The sequence below is a fragment of the Rhea pennata genome, chromosome 8 (assembly GCF_028389875.1).
Source record: "Rhea pennata isolate bPtePen1 chromosome 8, bPtePen1.pri, whole genome shotgun sequence".
In the NCBI taxonomy this organism is placed as follows: domain Eukaryota; kingdom Metazoa; phylum Chordata; class Aves; order Rheiformes; family Rheidae; genus Rhea; species Rhea pennata.
Genome location: NC_084670.1, coordinates 13,829,132 through 13,848,865, shown reverse-complemented (window position 1 = coordinate 13,848,865; position 19,734 = coordinate 13,829,132). Strand labels below are relative to the sequence as shown.

The 19,734-nt window shown below is 36.5% G+C and overlaps 1 protein-coding gene across 7 annotated transcripts in view; it reads left to right on the top strand.

The window, feature by feature from the left end:
• ZZZ3 (zinc finger ZZ-type containing 3) overlaps positions 1-18,173 on the top strand; it is a 64,005-nt gene extending 45,832 nt beyond the window's left edge. For 3 of the 7 annotated variants that reach the window (XM_062581316.1, XM_062581314.1, XM_062581315.1), the window contains 10 exons: positions 2,068-2,206; positions 3,667-3,814; positions 3,899-4,017; positions 4,285-4,359; positions 4,545-4,646; positions 5,904-5,999; positions 9,319-9,471; positions 13,134-13,268; positions 16,340-16,440; positions 16,838-18,173. In XM_062581316.1, the coding sequence (XP_062437300.1) occupies positions 2,068-2,206; positions 3,667-3,814; positions 3,899-4,017; positions 4,285-4,359; positions 4,545-4,646; positions 5,904-5,999; positions 9,319-9,471; positions 13,134-13,268; positions 16,340-16,440; positions 16,838-16,982 (1,213 nt within the window). In that variant the 3' untranslated portion in view covers positions 16,983-18,173. The remainder of the gene's footprint in view (positions 1-2,067; positions 2,207-3,666; positions 3,815-3,898; positions 4,018-4,284; positions 4,360-4,544; positions 4,647-5,903; positions 6,000-9,318; positions 9,472-13,133; positions 13,269-16,339; positions 16,441-16,837) is intronic. The other 4 variants (XM_062581320.1, XM_062581319.1, XM_062581318.1 and 1 more) reach the window with 4 other exon arrangements.
• The last annotated feature ends 1,561 nt before the right edge of the window (positions 18,174-19,734 follow it).

The following is a 19,734-nucleotide window of genomic DNA, read 5'->3' as shown; positions in this document are numbered from 1 at the left end:
GAAGCTTCTTGGCAACCAGGGTGATATAGGCAGTGGTTTGTGCTTTAATCCTGGAAGTGTGGAAACGGGGATCGAAGCTCTGTGGAACGGGAGCGTTGCTGCAGGGCAGGACGCGCTTCCCGGCTTGCGCCTGCTAGTAATCGGCTGAGAAAATGTGCAGCTTCAGTCACTGTTGGCGGTATGACTGACTGCGAGCTTACCCAGGTGACTTGTTTTTAGTCAGGTGAGGTTGGTTTATCTTGGAAGGTGGGGGGTGATGATTTTCCTAGGTAGTTTCTCAGGAATTACCTAATTGTAGCTAGATGGTTGAGAGTTGGTTGCCGTCTGGTTGGCTTACTGAAGTATGAAGCTATTTTGGAAGCCGACTGTACAGACGTAGGCTCCGGGTTTCTGTTTCTCTGTTAGAGTCTTGTAGTGGCACAGAGCTGTGAGGGGTACAAGCTTTTGAAAATCGTAGTGCTTGAAAACGCAATGGAATTAGGCACAGACGCATCGTCGTTTGGCCAGCAGAGCCGCCGGGCTCGAATCTAAAATCCTTCAATTTGCCTCTTCGAGAATAACCCTGTTAATTAGCTCACTATCAGTTTGGTTTTTTTCCTTTTATATGGAATTGTTCTGTTAGAAACTGGAGTGCTGTCCCAGTAGTGGTACAAAATTAATGGCTAATTTAACAAGCATTTGACTTCTCAGTGTCTGCAGCTTCTCAGTTGCATATAACTTCAGTACGTGCAAGCAAACTTTAGTTATAAATTCATAACAGATCATTACATCTGTTTTAAACTTGGTGTTTTAGTTTCAGACTTCAGAACTCATGGTTATATTTTATGTTTTTAGATACTATGGTTGGGTGGGAAGAAAATTACCCTTTTGAGGGGGGATGAAGCAGATTAATATTAATATTAAGCATATTAATGTGAGAAACATTTGGTTATGAAGCTTGTATTTTACCTTGAAGCCCTTCTGCCTCTGTTTAAAACTTTATCCATTTATCAGTAGAGTTAATTGCAAAGCTTGCATTAACTTAGTAACCTAGATCTTGGGGGAACACGCGTGGAACTTAGTGTTATGTTTGTGTTTGTTTTAGCAAGGAGGACATGGAATATTTATTGAAATATGGTGGTGGTGAACCTAGTTTTAATATGTTAGGTCATATTTTGTGCTGAACTAAACCACAGTTTTAGTATTAAACGTCAGAAAACATTTTCATGAGAAAGTCAAGTCGCTACATGATAATTTGCAACAATAGGCCCATAGGCAACTGTTTAATTCAGAAACAAAGTCAACAACTGCACCTATAGAGCTCATAAAAGGTATTATATGTAGTTACTCATTTTTTATAGGCTGTGTTTCGGGATTGTATCATTTCCTGTCACCAAATTAGCTTCATAGAAGGCAGTTTGGGAAGGTTACGTTATCAGATACCGGAATGATAGTCACGTAAGTGGCTATTGGATGTATCTTAAAATAGAAAATCATGATCTTACTTGAATTTAGGTAACAAATTTGGGGGAATACTGGCATTTGCACTTAACTTCTTTATTCTTAAAAGGATCTCTTAGACATTCCTTGTTTCTTGGTTTATTGTTACATTTTTATAAATGATTCTTCTATTCTAACCTGAAGCTTCTATAAAATGCTTAGATAAGAAAACTTCTAAGTCATTCTTATCTGTGCTGTGGGTGGTTGGGTGAAATACTAAAATTTCATAACAGAGCCATTTATACTGGGGTGGAAGGAAGTTTATTTTGAAGGGAGGAAGAAATTATGTTATTTTGGGTTCTTTCTCCCCTTCTAAGCAAAGTTGATTGTTGATCATAACTACTGAGAACATGAATAACTTGTCTCTGATAGAGGGACATTTGAGCTAGAGTAGGATCTAAATTTAAAGGAACTCCTTTTTTAATAATTGGTTTATATAACTTCATTTACTATTTAAGAATAGATTTGATGTAATGCAGTAAAAATGTCTGTATAGATGCTAGTAGATAACCATGGCTAGTATTTAGTTGGGGGGGGGGGTTGCTTTTAAAGAAAAAATCAGTGAGATGTTTTCCTTTGTCTCTGTAGTTATCAGAGACTGTTACAGACGATTGCTGTACTCGAGGCTCAACGTACTCAAGCAGTTCAAGACCTTGAAAGTTTAGGCAAACACCAGAGAGAAGCCCTGAAAGATCCTATTGGATTTGTGGAAAGACTCCAGAAGAAGGTATTTCAATGGGCATTTCTTAAGTTTTACTCAGATTTTTTTTCTTTTTAATAACTAGCAATTCATCATTGGTAGAAATCAGATAAAATTATATATACTTGGATAAACATTATGAGTTTAGTATTCTTTTTCTACTGAGCAAAAAAGGCCTTGTTTTTTGTTTTGATTATTAAATCTGTAAGATACAAGTCTTCAGATATTTTATTAGATATACTTTCTTTCTTTTGTTGGTACATAGGAATATAAATCTTTAAATTTCTATGGCAGCATAGACATTTTAAGACACAGGAATGTGTAGATGACTGAAAGGACTTTGTTGTAAGGTAGTAGATCAAGAATTTATAAGTTTTTTCACTAGAAGAATTAAATTTTTTATTATAAGTGAATTTGGTTTCAGGTAGGGAACTTTTAAAGAGCAGGAAATGTAGTTCATAACTTAAAACTAAAATAACACTAGAAAACGTACTTGGGTGAGTGCTGGATAACATTACTAGAACACTGTGTGAAGGGGGGGATGAATTTTGATAAGGAAGCGTGTTCTTTTTAAGGTTAAGGAGAAAAAAATGTACCTGCGAGGACACTGAAAAGATGTTTGAGGTTTGAATACTTTCTTTCTGTCATATCTTCTAATGTCAGATATGCTTGACCTCAAAGTCTCATAGCAATATGCTGCTTTTCAGGGAAAGATGAAGTAGGTATTTTATGGTGGCCTTTTCCTAGGTTTGTAGAGACCTAGGCTTATGGAGAGGTCTGACCTAGGACTATTGGTTTCAGTAGTTGTCTTTCCATTAAATTTTGAGATAAGCTTATTGCATGTAAGATACCGTAGTGTCATGTTTGATGTTCTTGTATCAGGGAAACACTAATGCTATCTGAAAGCATCCCGTGTATTTTTGTCTCTGAACCAAAGGAATGATGCTTATTGTTAGACTGACCTTACAATAAAGTGAGGAGCCTTCCAGCAGTTGGGTTCTAGGCATGAGACAGGAAAATCAGTGTAGAATATATATCGGTTTCTTTGATGAGGGAGGTTTACGTTTAATCAGATGGCAAAATTTTACACCCCATAGTTTCCTATATTTCTTAAGAAAGGTACAAATCCTGGACATATGATACCTTTAAAAAACAAATTATGTATTAAAGTCAGAACACCTGATATCTTCTGAGAAAGAAGAATGTTTTAAACTCTTATGTCCAATAAGCCATCATTGACCGTGCCGCTGCATATTTTATATGCACTGTTGTGTATTACTGTTCAAAAATGCCTTCTCCATAGGCAGCTGTGTGCTGCCTGGCACTTTAAAATACTGATTTTGAATTCTGCTCTTACCTAAAAGTAGTTTCAGGGTTTTATAACATTTCAGAATTGTTTTTTTTTTTCTCTCTCCTTTTTTTTCTTTTTTTGGACAACAATTGCATTAAATACGGCTTTTCACTTTTCTTTCTCCCTCCCCCCCCAGGTTGATATGGGTCTTCCATATCCTCAGAGAGTTGTCCAGCTCCCTGAGATTGCCTGGGACCAATACACCACTAGCCTCGGAAACTTTGAGAGAGAGTTCAAAAACCGAAAGCGTAACAGCAGAAGAGTGAAGCTGATTTTTGACAAAGGTAAAAGGAAAATTAGTGTAAATTACATGAAAAAAAAATTACCACTGTGAAGGTCTAATACTTGCTTTCTTGTGTTGCTTACAGTAGGTATACCTGCAAGACCAAAAAGTCCTTTGGATCCCAAGAAGGATGGAGAGTCTGTTTCATACTCTGTGTTGCCTTTAAGTGATGGTCCAGAAGGTTCTACAGGCAGTCGTCCACAGGTAGTTGTTACAAAAGGAAAGACAAAATTTACAAGATAGTAACTTAATGTTTTTAATATAGGTGTATGGATAATGCTAACTGTTACTTCAAATGTTAATTTTGGTGATAGCATTTTATTTGTGTACTCAAATCAGAACATATTTTTAGTTCAGGCAAATTTTATTTCAAGTTTTCATGCATTTCTTTGGTTTGGGTTTGGTTTTACTTATATAGGAATCCTAACCTTTTTTCTAAAGACCTATTCCATGTTATATACTGTATTTAAGCAGATGATAAGAGGGCGACTTTGTGATGAGACCAAACCCGAAACTTTTAACCAGCTGTGGACTGTAGAAGAACAGGTAATGGAAAACCCTTCCACTTCCGTAATTGTAGTAACGTATGTGAGAATAAAAGCAAACTATTTAACAATGTTTAAAGAGCTAAGAAATTGGAAGTCACATGTATACACATTTATTTTGTGACAACTCATGCTTTTGCTGGGAAAGATATATTTATGTCTTCTGTTCCTTTGTGCTTGATTTAGAAAAAACTTGAGCAGTTGCTTTTGAAGTATCCACCTGAGGAAGTAGAGTCTCGACGGTGGCAGAAGATAGCTGATGAGCTTGGAAATAGAACAGCGAAGCAGGTAAAAAGAAGAACGCTTGGAGGAGTAATCCCTTTCCTTGGTTACGTTTTTTTTGGCTTTGTAGAAGGCACTGATAAGAGATTGTTGAAGAGCAGCTCAGGATACACTAAGTAATTGTATTTCTAATTTGGGATTTGCCTGGCAAAAATAACAATTCATAAAGTGAGGAGGAATTGAAAAAGAGGGATTATTTTTCTACAAGCTGATAATGTTCATAATTAAAGCAATAAAGCTTATTTTGATAGAAAAAGATTTAACTTCCTGGGCATTCTTTGAATACTCTAGTGCCTAGGCTGTGGTAGTACGGGTATCAACTACTGCATCCTAGGAGTTGACATAAACTCGCAGTGGATTTTTTTTTTAATAGCAATAAATAAAACTAGTATATTTTCCGTTACCTTTTTTTTTTCCTTAAAACTTTAACATCAGGACCTGCATTTGACTAATAACAAACCTGACTCTTTTATTCTCAGTGTCAAATCTAGAATTCTAAGAGTGCCCCAAAACCCATGACAAAAATATCTTACCTCATTTTTATTCCTTAGATTTTGACAGTAGCCTTTAATTCAGTTTAGCAAGTATAGTGACATCAATTGCTGTCCAATTGCACAGCTGAATTTCCTGCAGAAAGAGCAGATGTTCTAATATTTGCAGGCAGTAGGATCAGTTTCATGCTGTGGGCTAGAAATGCAAACGAAGGTAGATCTGGAGGTATTGAGTGTTTCCACAGCTGCCTTTTAGGCATTTTCCCCCTAAAACTGTGATTTCTCCATGTTGACCGTAACTCAAAAATATTGCTTTGTTACATTTTCAAGTATTTTATGTTCTGGTAATACATGATCGGGTAAAACATATGTAAATATTTCAGTATACAGCATTGTCTCATCTCTGATCTGTACTTGAAGTATATTTGCCCATACTGAAAAACTAAAAGGTATGCTTACATATTTCATAAATATGTACCTTATATATGCTAACTGTGCATAATTTGTCTGTCATTGTTAAGAAGGAGTATGTTTAGTAAGTAACACGTTACTGAAGTCGTGCACCATCTCATTGGTTTTGCTTGGTTTTCTGTGCAAATACGCTGGTATCTTTCTGCAAATAAGTGACGAATAGGAGTAGTTGTCACAGAATAGACAGCTACGATTTCCTGTCCTTATATTCTGAACTAAGGTAACTCTCCTGGCCAGACTGTGAATTGAAAGCCTGTTATATTTCACCTAACATTTAATTGTCGTATGTTGTTTTTCATAGGTTGCCAGCAGGGTACAAAAATATTTTATAAAACTGACTAAAGCTGGTATTCCAGTTCCAGGAAGAACTCCAAACTTGTATTTATACTCCAAAAAGGTGAGACAATATTACAGCAGAAATTTTGTATTTCTGCTTGCATTTGCATGCAAATTGAATCAAAATCACTCATATTTTCAATAGATTTAAGTCTTCATTAGTGCTTTAGTGTTAACTAGGCAGGTTGTTGTACATTGTGCTTGTTTGTCACTTCATTAATAAAGTACTCCTTTTGCTGTTAGCACTGTAGAGCAAGTTGAATCTTACTCTAGTTTCACATCAACCCATATTAATTACATCTCTGTTAGACAATCTCTATGGGAGATGAAGTGTCAGAAAAGAGCATAGCAGTTGTATGCAGGCTGAACTAATTAGGGCTGAATGATTTGGTGTTGGGGTACTTCCTCTTCATTTGCAAGTTGACTGTAATTGATCTAGAAGATCTCTCTCACAGAAGGAGAAAGGGCCCTATAACTCATATGGTACAGTCATCTTCAATTAACAAGAACATAGAAAAATATCCATAACTGAGCATACTAAACTAGCACAAGCATAGTCTGAAATCTGCAGCATCATGTTTTGTTTTGATTTGCAACGTACATGACCATCTATAGATGCCATACATGAGAGATTTGGTTTTACTTCAGAAAGGTTTTTTATCCACAGACTTTGCTTTCCTTTTTTGTTCCCACTAAAATGTAGTGTTCTTCCTGACTTTAGAATAGGTGAGAAAAGTTTACGTTCCTTGTTAGTTTAGGAAAGTAAACAAAATATCCTAGATTTCTGTGCAGGTCCATCATACATTTTGGTGTAAATTATGTGGTGCTCATGGGTACTAATGAGGACCCTAGAACTGATGTATTTGAAAAGGGCAGTCTCAAGAGTTTTTTTTTTTTGTTTGTTTGTTTGTTTCTTTTTTTTTTTTTTTTGTTACTTTGTTACTGTTAACTATATTTACAGAAATTCTTTTAAAAAAACTTCTACAATGACATTCTGTAGCGCAACATTAATTTTTGCATTCAGGTGTCTGTGATGGTTTCTGATTACTGTTCAAAAATAACTTCCCCGTAGGCTGCTGTGTGCTGCCTGGCACTTTAAAATACTGATTTTGAATCAGTAAACCTCTTTTATGGCAGAATGACTTGCCATTAACAACTGCCTTTTCTCTCCATAGATGAGGGAAGAAATCTAGACAATTAGCCTAGGCTTAGATTTTCTAAGGCTCAAACTAACTTACACATAGAGTAAGCTTAATATTAATTCTGCAAAAATTCTTATTTACAGATTTAGTTCCTTGAAAGTTCAGGATGTGAAGTTCTCTCACTGTCTGAGAGGCCTGACAACAAGATCTACCAAATCTTGTCTGTAATAGTTTAAAATGCTACAGATCCCCAGTTGTCTCCTTGTCTTCTCTGAAGTTACTGCTATATTATCAGGAATGACAAAGAATGAGTGTCCCTATCTGTTTCTTTATTGGAACATTAATACCTTAAATACTGTAGTTAAATTAATCTGTTAGGACTCTGAATTACTTGTATCGCTTACCATACTGTGGGACTAATTTCAATGGAGTTTGAAATTTTAGTTTTGAATTTTTTTTGAGTTATTTATAGCCTCTTAACCTTTTGAATGACCTTAACTCACATGACTTTTCCTTCTTTCCTCTCAGTTTTATTTGGAGAGACTTATTACAGAATATGAGCAGAGCTGACAGGCAGCGAGTGGATCACTGTATTAGCTGAATAAAGGGGGTGCTCTTAACTTCATCAGAACGTCTGTGATACTTTAACCATATTTTTCTCTGAATTCAACAGTGATCCTCAAAGTTCTTCAACACTTGTGCTCTGCACACATACACAGTATAATCAAGATTGAAACACATTTTATGAAATCCTTAATGGCAATACTATTTAAGTACAGAAGTGGGTTTTTAGATTTCCAGCTCTGGTATTGAACCCAGCTAAGGCTGAAACACTGTCTTAACCATATAAATCTAAGAATTATTTGTGTATGAAACCTTCGAAGAAAACCGGATACAGGAAATTAGTATAAGGCAGAAGGCGGAGAAAATTCAACACAATGGACACTACATTAGTATTAAAAACATGTTAATTTTTACTCTGTGCATAGTAATTCTGCTGAAGATCTGAGATTGCAGCTTCCATTGATTATTACAGATTGCATCTGTTTCCTTAGAAGTAAATAGTGCTAATCTCAGCTGCTTGTTAAACTTTTGTCTATACGGTGACATACACAACTACTGCAGTATACAGCTATAAAGTAATGTTAAATTGTTATATCCCTCTTTAGAGATAAGTGGTTGTACTATAGTGTAACAAGTTTGTAAATGTCTTCAGGAACCCTTGGGATAAAAATTCTTGTGTAAAAAGAGAGATGTTAACTACTGTAAATATTCATGATGGTTTATCTTCATGGTAGAAGCTTAGACACAGTGCAAGACAATCTTCTGTTTTATGATTATAAAAAAAAATCTTTATACTTCTAGTTTTTGATTCCTATTTTCTTTAAATTATAGAATGTGTTTAAGATGTCAAATTTCTGGTCTGGAAAATATCTAAGTAAAAAGTTGAGTCAGTTTCATTCACCAAAAATTCTTCTATTTGATGTTTAATATTCCATGGGGAATAAGTATTAGGGGCTGAGTGCTTTTTAGTAATCTATTTTAAAATTGCAGTGCATTCTAAACCTTCAGACAGCATTAAAGTTGAAAGGTTTTAGATATGCACTAAGGGAGTAATTTATCTCATCTAACATTTTTTTAGTCGTCTTTTCCAGTCAGTGGAGATGAAAAAGTACTTTCAGAGAGCAATTCTTTCCAACTCTTAGAAACCTCTTTTATGGCGGAATGACTTGCCATTAACAATTGCTTTTTCTCTCCATAGATGGGGGAAGAAATCTGGACAATTAGCCTAGGCTTAGATTTTCTAAGGCTCAAACTAATACAATAAGTTGATGAGAAGTGTCAAGTAAGGACTTGTGTCTTCGGTCTTGGACCTGTGCCAGACGGCACTGTTGTCTCATCTCACCCTAATGGCATCTCTGACTCTGGGAAGTCTTTTAATCTTTTTGTGCTTCAGTTCTTAATCTATAACGTGGTAGGGGGTTAACGTTAAGGACTCTTTCGTACTTGATTCTTAGGAAAAAAGTATTCCACTGTTCATCTGACTTCACTTTTTATGGAGAAAAACCCCAAATAGCCATGTGAGGCTCTGATATGAAGGTTTAAGTAAAAATAATGGGAAAGATGGTCGATTTAGTGTAAAAGAGTCAATTTTTGAAAAAGTTTTATTGACAAAGATTACTTAAATAGTAACTGAAGAATGAATATCTTTAAAAATATATCATTTTTCCACCATAGTCATCAAGTAGACGGCAACACCCTTTAAATAAACATCTTTTCAAACCTTCAACTTTCATGACATCACATGAACCTCCAGTTTATATGGATGAAGATGATGACAGATCCAGCTTTCACAGCCATATGGATACTGCAGCAGAAGAGGAAGTATCGGTATGTTGTTTAAATCAGTCACAGAATATCTTGGTCGCTGTTGTCCTAACCTTGTTTAATGAGTAATATATGTATTAAGCATCCTTGCCATAAAATAAATACTAGTAAGTGTTGCATTATGATTAATGATGAGATTCAGATTCATGAGCCAGGTTGAGTTGCAAGCACATAATTAATATAAAGACTCCAAATACAGAAAGTACAGACAAAATTAGAAATGAAATATTTAGAAGTAGTAGATGTTCTGCCCTAAAACTGTTTTTTAAAGGTTTTAGTTTCGTATTTTCAAAAAGGGATCTTACATGAAATCAATTTGAAAAGGTTGATTCTGTCTAGAGTTCTGTAGTGTTAGAAAAGTTGGTGCCCTGGTGATTGAATTCCGTTAACATTGTTGCTTTTTGGCTTTCTTCACTGGCTGGATTGACTACAGGAAGTTTTTTGGTTTATTTCTAAGCATGAGCTGATAGACTTAGTCCTCAAGCATTAAATGGGTATGTTTTTTAGAGGGAAATTGCAGTACACATCCTAACTCAATGCATCTAGTGTTCCAGTTTTCTAACTTGTAACATAAAATAATACTACAGGAATTTGGGCAAGAAATTTGGTCTTTCGGATTCGGACCTCTGGAGATCATCTAGTCCAACCCCCCTGTTCAAGCAGGGTCACCTACAGCACGTTGCCCAGAATTGTGTCCAGATAGCTTTTGAATATCTCCAAGGATGGAGACTCCACAGCCTCTGTGGGCAGCCTGTTCCAGTGCTTTGTCACTCTCACAGTGAAGAGATTTTTCCTCATATTCAGATGGAAGTTCGGGTATTCCAGTTTGTGCTCGTTGCTTCTTATCTTGTCCTTGGACACCACTGAAGAGAATCTGGCCCCATCCTCTTGACACCCTCCCTTAAGATATTTGTAGACATTGATAAGATCGCCTCTCTGTCTTCTGTTTTCCAGGCTGAACAGTCCCAAGTCTTGCAGTCTTTCCCCATAAGAGATGCTCCAGTCTCTTAATTATCTTTGTAGCCCTCCACTGGACTCTCTCCGGTAGCTCCCTGTCTCTCTTGTCCTGGGGAGCCCAGAATTGGACACAGTACTCCAGATGTGGCCTCACCCAGGCTAAGAGAGGGAGGATCATCTCCCTTGACTGGTTGGCAATGTTTTTCCTGTGCAACCCAGGACACCTTTGGCCTTCTTGGCCACAAGGGCACATTGCTGGCTCATGGTTAACTTGCCCATCAGGACTCCCAGGTTCTTCTCTCCAGAGCTACTCTCTGGGGGCTACAGCAGGTCAGCCCCGATCCTGTACTGGTGCATGGGGTTATTTCTCCCTTACTGTGCACTTCCCTTTTTTGAACATCATGAGGTTCCTCTCTGTCCCTCTCTCCAGCCTGTCCAGGTCCCTCTGGCGTATTCAGCCCCTTTTCCCAGTTTTGTCTCAATAGCAAGCTTGCTGAGGAGGCACTCTGTACCTTCATCCAGGTCACTGATGAATTCAGCGATAGTGAATTCCTTCACATGCTTAGAGATGGCATCCAGGATTCCATCACTTTTCCAGGGATCAAGGTGAGGCTGACCAGTGTCCTTCTTGCCCTCCTGGGTCGTCCTTCTTGCCCTCTTTGGAGTGACATCAGCCTCCTTCCAGACCTCAGGCACCTCTCCTGTTCTCCTCGTCCATGTCTCCATCCCATTATCAGTGCAAAAAAAAAAAAAGCATAATGGAAGGAAAACAAGATCATGAACTAGTCTCAGAAAGAATGTACTGGATTCTGTTTTAATGTTAAAAGACAGGTCTCTTATTGACAGTCACTGCCTCAGAGAAAGATATTATGCAGTAGCATGGTGGAGAGGGGATTTGATGTAGCAAGCAAATTACAGGGAGGTTTTTCTTTGACTTCTTTACAATGGAAGTACCAGTTGTTGTTCGTTTGTAAAAATAAAAGATGTTGGTATAGTGTAAGTTGACTGGCATAACTATTCCTGAAAATTTTTTTTAGTATGAATGAGTTATTCCTAAATGAGGACACTGTATTCTCAACTGAAAAGTAATTTCACTCTGTTATGATTATTCATTTTGCAAATAAGTCTAATTATTCTGGAATGCAGCTTATTATTATTCCAGAGTAAAGTATCTGCATAGTTTATTCAACATATAGTCATTCTGTGCCAGGTAGTGTTTTGCAGAAAAACTTTGAGTTTCACATAGGAGGTGAATCCCTGTTTTTTATGAAAAGAATGTTTCTAATCACTACGCAATTTATGTCATTAATCACGATTTTTTTTATAATATTTACAGCCCATACAGTCCTTTAAATACTTTTAAAAATTAAATTTAAATACTTGATAAGGTTTTCAGAAATTCAACACTAAGCAGCAAACTTTTTACCTTCCCTCCATTTAATGTTTACTAAATAAGGCAGATTCTTTAGTTTTTACGGATTCTTTAATAAAAGGTAGCCTACACATGTTATTTCTTATAAGAATTTTGATTGTTCCCTTGTAGTTGTTTGTCATCATTGACAATTGCTATCAATATGTAATCTGAAAAGTACTTTAAATCGCTGAAGATTGGTCCTCTTTGAAAATGGTTGCAACCGACCCAGTACAGCTGCCACAGTTAATTAGCCATTTTGCAGTTGACATCTCAGTGGGAATGAGTGCTTTTTCTGTCTCATAACACAGAGACCCACAACCTTCCTTGAAGAAAATTGGATGAGGAAAATCAGTTATGGTCACTGTTTTAAAGGAGAGAACTATTTGTTATAAATCTCTGGCAAAGTTGTCTGCACCAGTGTGTAAGGAGGCCAAATGTTTTATAATCTTCGAAAATTTTATGAAAAAAATCTGTTTTTTAACTGTTAAGAGACTATAAAGTAAAGGGATGGGCACAAGATGGGATGACTCTGAAAGCTCTCATCTCATGGTCATAGAACCGTGAGTGATGGTGAGTGGTTATTGTCACTGCTTGTTGGGTAAGGTGAGATGTTAAGGCTGTTAAGATTGACTATTTTCATTTTAAAAAGTAGATAAAGCAAAAGCTTGATGCTGACTTGATTTATAGTCTTGTAAAAATCCGAGCTTGTGCAAAAATTGTTAAATCTATAAACAAGTTTTGGGGTGTTACTCGTTTTAATATTTTTACAGCTTTGATGTACTTTCAAACAGTGATCGTAACCATTCGTGTTCTGTAGAAATGGTAAAGGGAATGATCAATTAAATTGAAAAAACTTACCTGAAATTTTAATTCTAAAATACCATAATATCTGTTGCCAAGTTACAAGCAAAATAAACTAGCTTTGTCTTAAACAAAAACTAACTGTTCTACTGCAGCTGCCATTTTCCCTGCAATATATGGACATATGCAAATTGAAGGTGATCATCTAAAATGAAAGAAAAATTAGGAATTCAAGTTAGACACTATCTAGTTAAGTATTTCAGTAGGAGAAAATTATTTATAAGATGTTTTGGTATAATGCAAGTATAAATGACACAAAATAATGTGCAAGTTAGATATATGTACGTTTTTGTGTTATGTTTTATAAAATAATTTCTCAGTATGTCTTGTAGAATATTTTGCCAGTATTTTCTTAAAGGATAGATAATCTTACTTAGTGATTCTCTCTTACTTGAAATTACATTCCTAAAGATTCCTCTTTTTCCGTGAACAGGATGAAGAGAGTATTCCAATAACATATCGAGAGTTACCTGAATACAAAGAACTCTTAGAGTTTAAAAAATTGAAGAAGCAGAAACTCCAGCAGATGCATGCAGAAAGTGGATTTGTGCAGCATGTGGGTTTCAAGGTAAGATAAACTGATGTTCTTCTGTGCAGTGTAGACATTTCCAAAGATAGCATGGCTTGGATTTCCTAAGAAGACTTTGTTTAGAATAGCGTATATGTTTCCTTAAGTCTTGTTCACCATGGTATTTTTCCTCCCCATTTTCCTTAATTAGAACAAGCCTGTTAATTCACAATTTTTGATAGCATGTTTCACAGAATATTGCTATTACTTGGACTGTGCACTTCCAGCAAGATGAGACTGCTGCAAACTGAACACCTGAAGTCAAAATCAGATAAAATAAAAGGGCCACTCCTCCTGGCACAAGTCTATGTGCTCACCATCATGGTTTTTTAGAGGACGCTGTTAACCATATCCAGCTGGTGATCTACACTGATCTGTCAGGTTTTTTCTGCAGAACAGCTACCTAAACAGTTGTCTGCACTAATACAAGATGGAGAATGATCATTCTGGGGGAGGGACTGTGCTTTGTCTCTTAGATATCATTTTATCTTCAGATAGATCTGTGACAAAATCTATTTGAAATCTGATCTTGTTCACTAACATACTTGTAGATTTTCAATCTGATCCTGTATGAAAATCAGTAAGCATGCTGTCTTGTCTTCATTCAGATTCAGAGCAAGTTTATAGCTCTAGAGCCAGGTTGTGTCCTTACAGAATTCTGTTTGACACAAGTTAAAATACTGTGGGGTCTCGTGAAAGAAAAAGGAGTTTTCTAGAAATGTGTTTTCTGATTTGCAAAGGATTTTCTGTGTACCTGGCTACTGCATTGGAGCCATTTCCTTCACCTCGTGAAATTCATTAGGTAGCTAGACTTATTTTCTAATACCCATTTCTGTCAAAATGAAAGGGTGTTCAGTATAAAGTTCAGATCAAAATGACTGGAAATCTGAGAGATGCTGGTTACTTTATATTGTGAGACTTAATCATGTTGTTAGATCACCGGAGTATCTTTTTTTATTCTTTTTTCAGAAAGTTTGTGTTTTCTTCCAAGAATTCAAAACTTTGATCAAAAGAGCAGAGTTTGAAATAACAGATTAGTTGCTCTTTCTATGTTAAATTACATATAGAAAACTAAATTAGCATTATGAAACGTCAAGCATTCAGAAGTTAAAAAGCCTCTTTGGAGTCTGAATTTGATTTTATTATGCAGTATAGTAAGCTATGAAATTACATAAGTATATATGGGTTTTTTGCATGGGAGTGCTCCCTCCCTCAAAGCACAGGCTGGGCAGTGCTCATTTAATAAGTAGACATTTGAAACTTTTTTTTGTTGTTTTTTAATCTTCTGTAGTTCTGCAAATAAGGCCTTGAGCCTTCTTTACTCCACATTATTCAAACTTAGAATATCATTGCTGTAATACTGTAGTACTTTGCAAATATTAATGACTTTTTAAAAAGAAATGAAAGGCAGGGTATTGTTTCTGTTTTACAGCGGAGGCGGGAAGGTAGAGCACAGATAATAAGGTCAAGAGTTTTCACTGTCTTTTGGTTCTCAGCTTGAGATAACTGGGACTGGGATGAGTGAATTTGTTTTGTTTTGCTTTGTTTTTTAAGTGTATTTAGCATCATACTGAACTGGATATTTTCAGAGAAGAGTTCTAAATATGCTAAGTCCTTCTGTGTTATCAGCCCCCAAACTTTGAAGGTCGTCATGGTGGGGTACAGTGCCTCTCCAGAATTGATCATTCCCCAGCTGGTATTAGTGCACACAACTGCTTAGGTAGCTGTTCTGCAGAAAAAAACACTTCACAGCTGTGACAGCTCTGGCTTTTTTAGCCTGATGCTACTTAGTGCTATTCAGACCTGTGGCAGAGGCACAGCTGCTTTGTGGAAACCGCAGTTCTTCCACTTTTCTAAGGGGTTCACCTACCCTTTTTTCTTCCTTCATCCCTGCCTAATTCACTCACAGCATCTGATTTAAGCAGCAAGTATATCGGGGTCTTTGAAGTTTACCACTCGCATTGCTTCCGGCTTGCAGGTTGGCAGCTCGCTCCCTGATCTCCACGGGAGCTGCTCCACGTGCGCTGAGGGGCGCCCGGGAGGTTTGCTGCCCTGAGACGCCGCGACGGGTTTCTCAGGTGGTGTTAGAGGACTTTGAGTGTCGATCAGGTTCTGAAGGAAGATGAGCACCTGTGAGCACAGGATTGTTTCCCACGTTTCTGTTTCCTTTTCAGTCCTGTCTCTGCAGCAGTCTTCATGGTTGGATTGTGAACGATTCTCCCTGCTTGTAGTTCCAGTCACCCACACTCTCGCTCTTTTTTTTCCCTTAAATCTCCTTTCATCTCTGCCCCTCCACTCCACTGTCCCAAACATCCAGTTGTGATGTTTTGTTTGCACTTTCTTCTTTGCATGCTGCTCTCCTCTCACACTTAGCTGATCTTAAGGTGTGTTGACCCTGATTCTTCTCAGGGAATGAGTTTGTATCTTTTTGCTCAGCTTTAGTTTTAGAATTCTGGTTTCTTTTCTGAATTGTCTCCTGCTTCCTTTCTGGCAACTGGCTTTTAGTTCCAGCTCACTTACGGTGTGTTATACATCCTGAATTTGAAAATGCATCAGTCTGACCTTCCTTGTCCTTCCCTACAGCCCATCAACAGCCTCACTGCAAGTGGTCTAGTCTTGCTGCTGTTTTCTTCTATGGAAATTGGGTCCATATTCAGACATTTCCCACTGTTGAACTTAGGCTACAGAGACATCAGCGTTCACCCTAGAGGCAGAGAGATCTTGTATCGTATTGTACCGATTTTTTTTCAGCCATTCGAGGATAAGCACAGACTGCAGGCAGGACTAGGTCTGCTTTTCTTGAGCAGAAGGATAACCTCAACATGGGGCATTTGAGGAGTGGGGAGCAAAGCAAGAGAAAGATTGATCAGTCCCCAGGGCTCTGGAGAGTCTGTCCTAGAATTTCAGGACTTATCCATTAATATATTGTGGTCCAAGATGATATGAATTTAGCTATAAGGGCTAGCAGCAACCAACCAACATGCATATTTTTGTGTATGGTGACTAACTGTTACTGGTGCACTAAGTGCTTAAGGTTTCTTTTTCTCAAAGTTCTTCAATCTGCTTCACAGTGTGATAACTGCGGAATTGAACCTATTCAGGGTGTTCGGTGGCACTGCCAAGACTGCCCTCAAGAAATGTCCCTGGATTTCTGTGATTCTTGTTCTGACTGGTGAGCAGCATACACTTCTACTTGTCATTTGTAATTAACTTGAATATCTCTATGTGGCTTAATTGCTGTGGATGTTAGGCATTTCTTTTCTAGTATAGGATAAATCGTTCCCTGTGTTGGGTGAAGTGAAAGATGATGTAGTGTGTATTTGCGGGAGATGGTTTTTGTAAGCATGTTCAGGTTGTGTAAAAATTGGGATTTTTTTTTTTGTTTAGTACAGCAGGGAAATTAGGTTTTGTATTGTTAAATAGTGGGAAAAATCTGTTTTGTGAAGTAATTGTTTGGTATAAAATCGGCATGGATCTGTTCATATGATCATATGTTTTATATGTTTTTGAAAGTTAAGGATGAGACGAATACTTGACTTAAAACGTTATCTTTTTTCTTTCCCTTACAGTCTGCATGAAACAGAGATTCATAAGGAAGATCATCAGTTAGAGCCTATTTACAGAGCAGAGACATTTTTAGACAGAGACTACTGCATGTCCCAGGGCACCAGTTACAATTATCTTGACCCAAACTACTTTCCAGCAAATAGATGACATGGGAAGCAGATCTACAATCTTGGGCTTACTATCCTCTCTGAAAAATAACAATGGCACCATTGTTAATTCTGTGCACATTTTGGAAAGACTCTGCTTTCCCTGAAATGTCACTCACAGCATGACAGCTTCCTGGGTGTACTTGTCAAACTACAGCTTTGAACTGTCATGGTTCTAGATCACTGAACAGCAGCTGAACATTCCTAGTGTGCAGAAGGTTTCACTGGGAGACTTTTCGTTCACCACATTAGTCATTTTTAGGTGGTGAATCTAAACAAAAAGAAAATCATACAAAAGAGTGAGCCAGAAATGAGAGCACACATTAAAGATAGAGTAAATTCCAAAGGCTTTGAAGAACTTGGTTATAATGAGATCCAGAGGAGATGAAGTATTTATATAAAAACAGTTTAGTAGCTTGCAGTTTTGTTGTGAAATAGTTTTCAGCACAGTAACTGACTTCTTTAGGCAAGGTTTTAACCAATGACAGTGTTTGCTTCTAGGATGTACTCTAAAAAATACTCACTGTCTCAGCGATGGTTGGTTACAGGCCTTTATTAAATCAGAGCTGCTTAATCACATTGACTTTCAATTTTTTTAATTTTTTTTTTTAAACCACGATGAACTCTATTTACCAACAGTGAAGCACTACAGGGGGCAACTGTGGCATTGCTTCCTTAACCAGCTCATGGTGTGTGAATGTTATAAAATTGTCACTCAGATATATTTTTTAAATGTAATGTTATATAAGATGATCATGTGATGTGTACAAAATATGGTGAAAAGTGCCAGTGGTAGTAACTGTGTAAAGTCTCTAATACTCAACATTAACTCCTTTAAAATAAAATACACAGCCTTCTGCCTCTGTATTTGGAGTTGTTAGTGCAACTCATCAAAGAAAACTGCCTAATATAAATCATATATATGGTAATAATTTTTCCTCTTTTGTAGTCTGCACAAGATCCATGAAAGATTGTATTTTTATTACTATTTAAACAGTGATTAAATTTAGCCTGAGCAGTGAGCAAGGGTTCACATGCATTCTTTTATACTGCTGGATTTTGTTGTGCATCATTTAAAACATTTTGTATGTTTCTTCTTATCTGTGTATACAGTATGTTCTTAAATAATGTTCAATTGTCAGGAGAACTGTGAGAAATAAACTATGTGGATACAGTCTGTTTATATATAGAATGCTTGCTGTGACTTCCTTTGTGTAGTTTTGACTTTTTAATCAGGATGAAAAACATAAAAAGTACATTTTAATGTCATACAAGTCCTCACTGTGCAGACCTGCAAGATGCCTAGCACCTTCACCTACTGTTAATTTCAGTGAGAACTGATAGTGCTCTGCACCTACTAAAATATGCTTAGCTTCTTGCAGGATTAACATTTCAGTTTTCTTACTCATAAACTATTCTTTTTTCAGATTACAGAAAAGTCAGACTCTAGTAGTTTTGGTACGCTGTATTAGCCAAAAAATATACTGATGTCTGAGAAGTTTTGTAATTATTGTGACATTTTTAGTTAATATATTTTTTATTGAAATGTATAGCTTGTGATTCAGAAACACTGATTATTTTTTAAATGTAATAGACTTCCATTTGCTTTAAAACTTGAATATTCAGAGTGATTAGCTATAGAAGGAACTAATTTGACTTAAAAATATGGCAATAAGAAGGGTAACTGGCTGGCTGCACCTAATAACTTCACTTATAACCTGATTGGTATTAACTTTCATAATAACATTTAGGTGTAGACAGTTCTTGCTTTAGAGAAAAGTTTAAGCAGTTAATCTATTTAGAGGGTAATACTTTACAGTTACTAAAACACTGAGTGACAAATCATTTGTAGACATATCTCACATATCTCATAGGCTTAGAGAAATTTAATAAACCTTAAAAATACAACACAAACATTCAGAAGATGTATTTCAGTTTTCTCTTTAATGGAAAAAGTGCTCCAAGAGGCTCTCTAGTACCATAAAAAAATATGTTCTCCAACTCATTCATGCTGTTTGTAAGAAAGCAGATTTGGTGAAGATGTATTATCTGGAAGAGAGAATCTCTGATAATCTTTGCTTTCTGTTGGATTCCTGGAAAAATTATTGGAGGAAAAATAACCAAAGTACATTAATGAAAATATCATTAAATGCAAATATGTAATCATGGCTTTAGGATGGCTTGGGAAAAACAAAAGATGGTGATATAATTTGAATGAGATTGGAAGGAGGAGAATTTTAAATCTGAATTACCTAAGAAAGGCGAGTGTCTTGGATATGTCCATTTTTACTGAATATGTATAAATGCATGCATGCAGCTATTTCTCTTGCATACATTATGAACATGTGCAAATAGATATTTAATGGACATATAGCCAGTCAAGCACAGGGTTTTTTGTTTTGTTCCACAGAAAGGGCCAGAAGAAGCAGAAAGAAATATTAAACTGGAAATGTATGTAAAATAACTTTGTAAGTGATTTTTTTTTTAATTAGCACCTGATTATTACCTTTGTTTCCATCCTGTGCAACTATGATATTCCACACCTTTTTTTAACTTATGTTGTAATTAGAAGTAATAAAAATACTGAACTATCCAGACTAATTTGCAGCTTCATGGTAACTCCAGAATCCTTTAATTTCTGGAAAAACACAAGACATTTCCTAGTGCTTCAAGGCTAAGATTAGAAAAACCTGCCTTTTCAAGCTGATGCATTCTGAAAGTCTCTTGCTTAAAGTTGATGTACTGCTGACGTT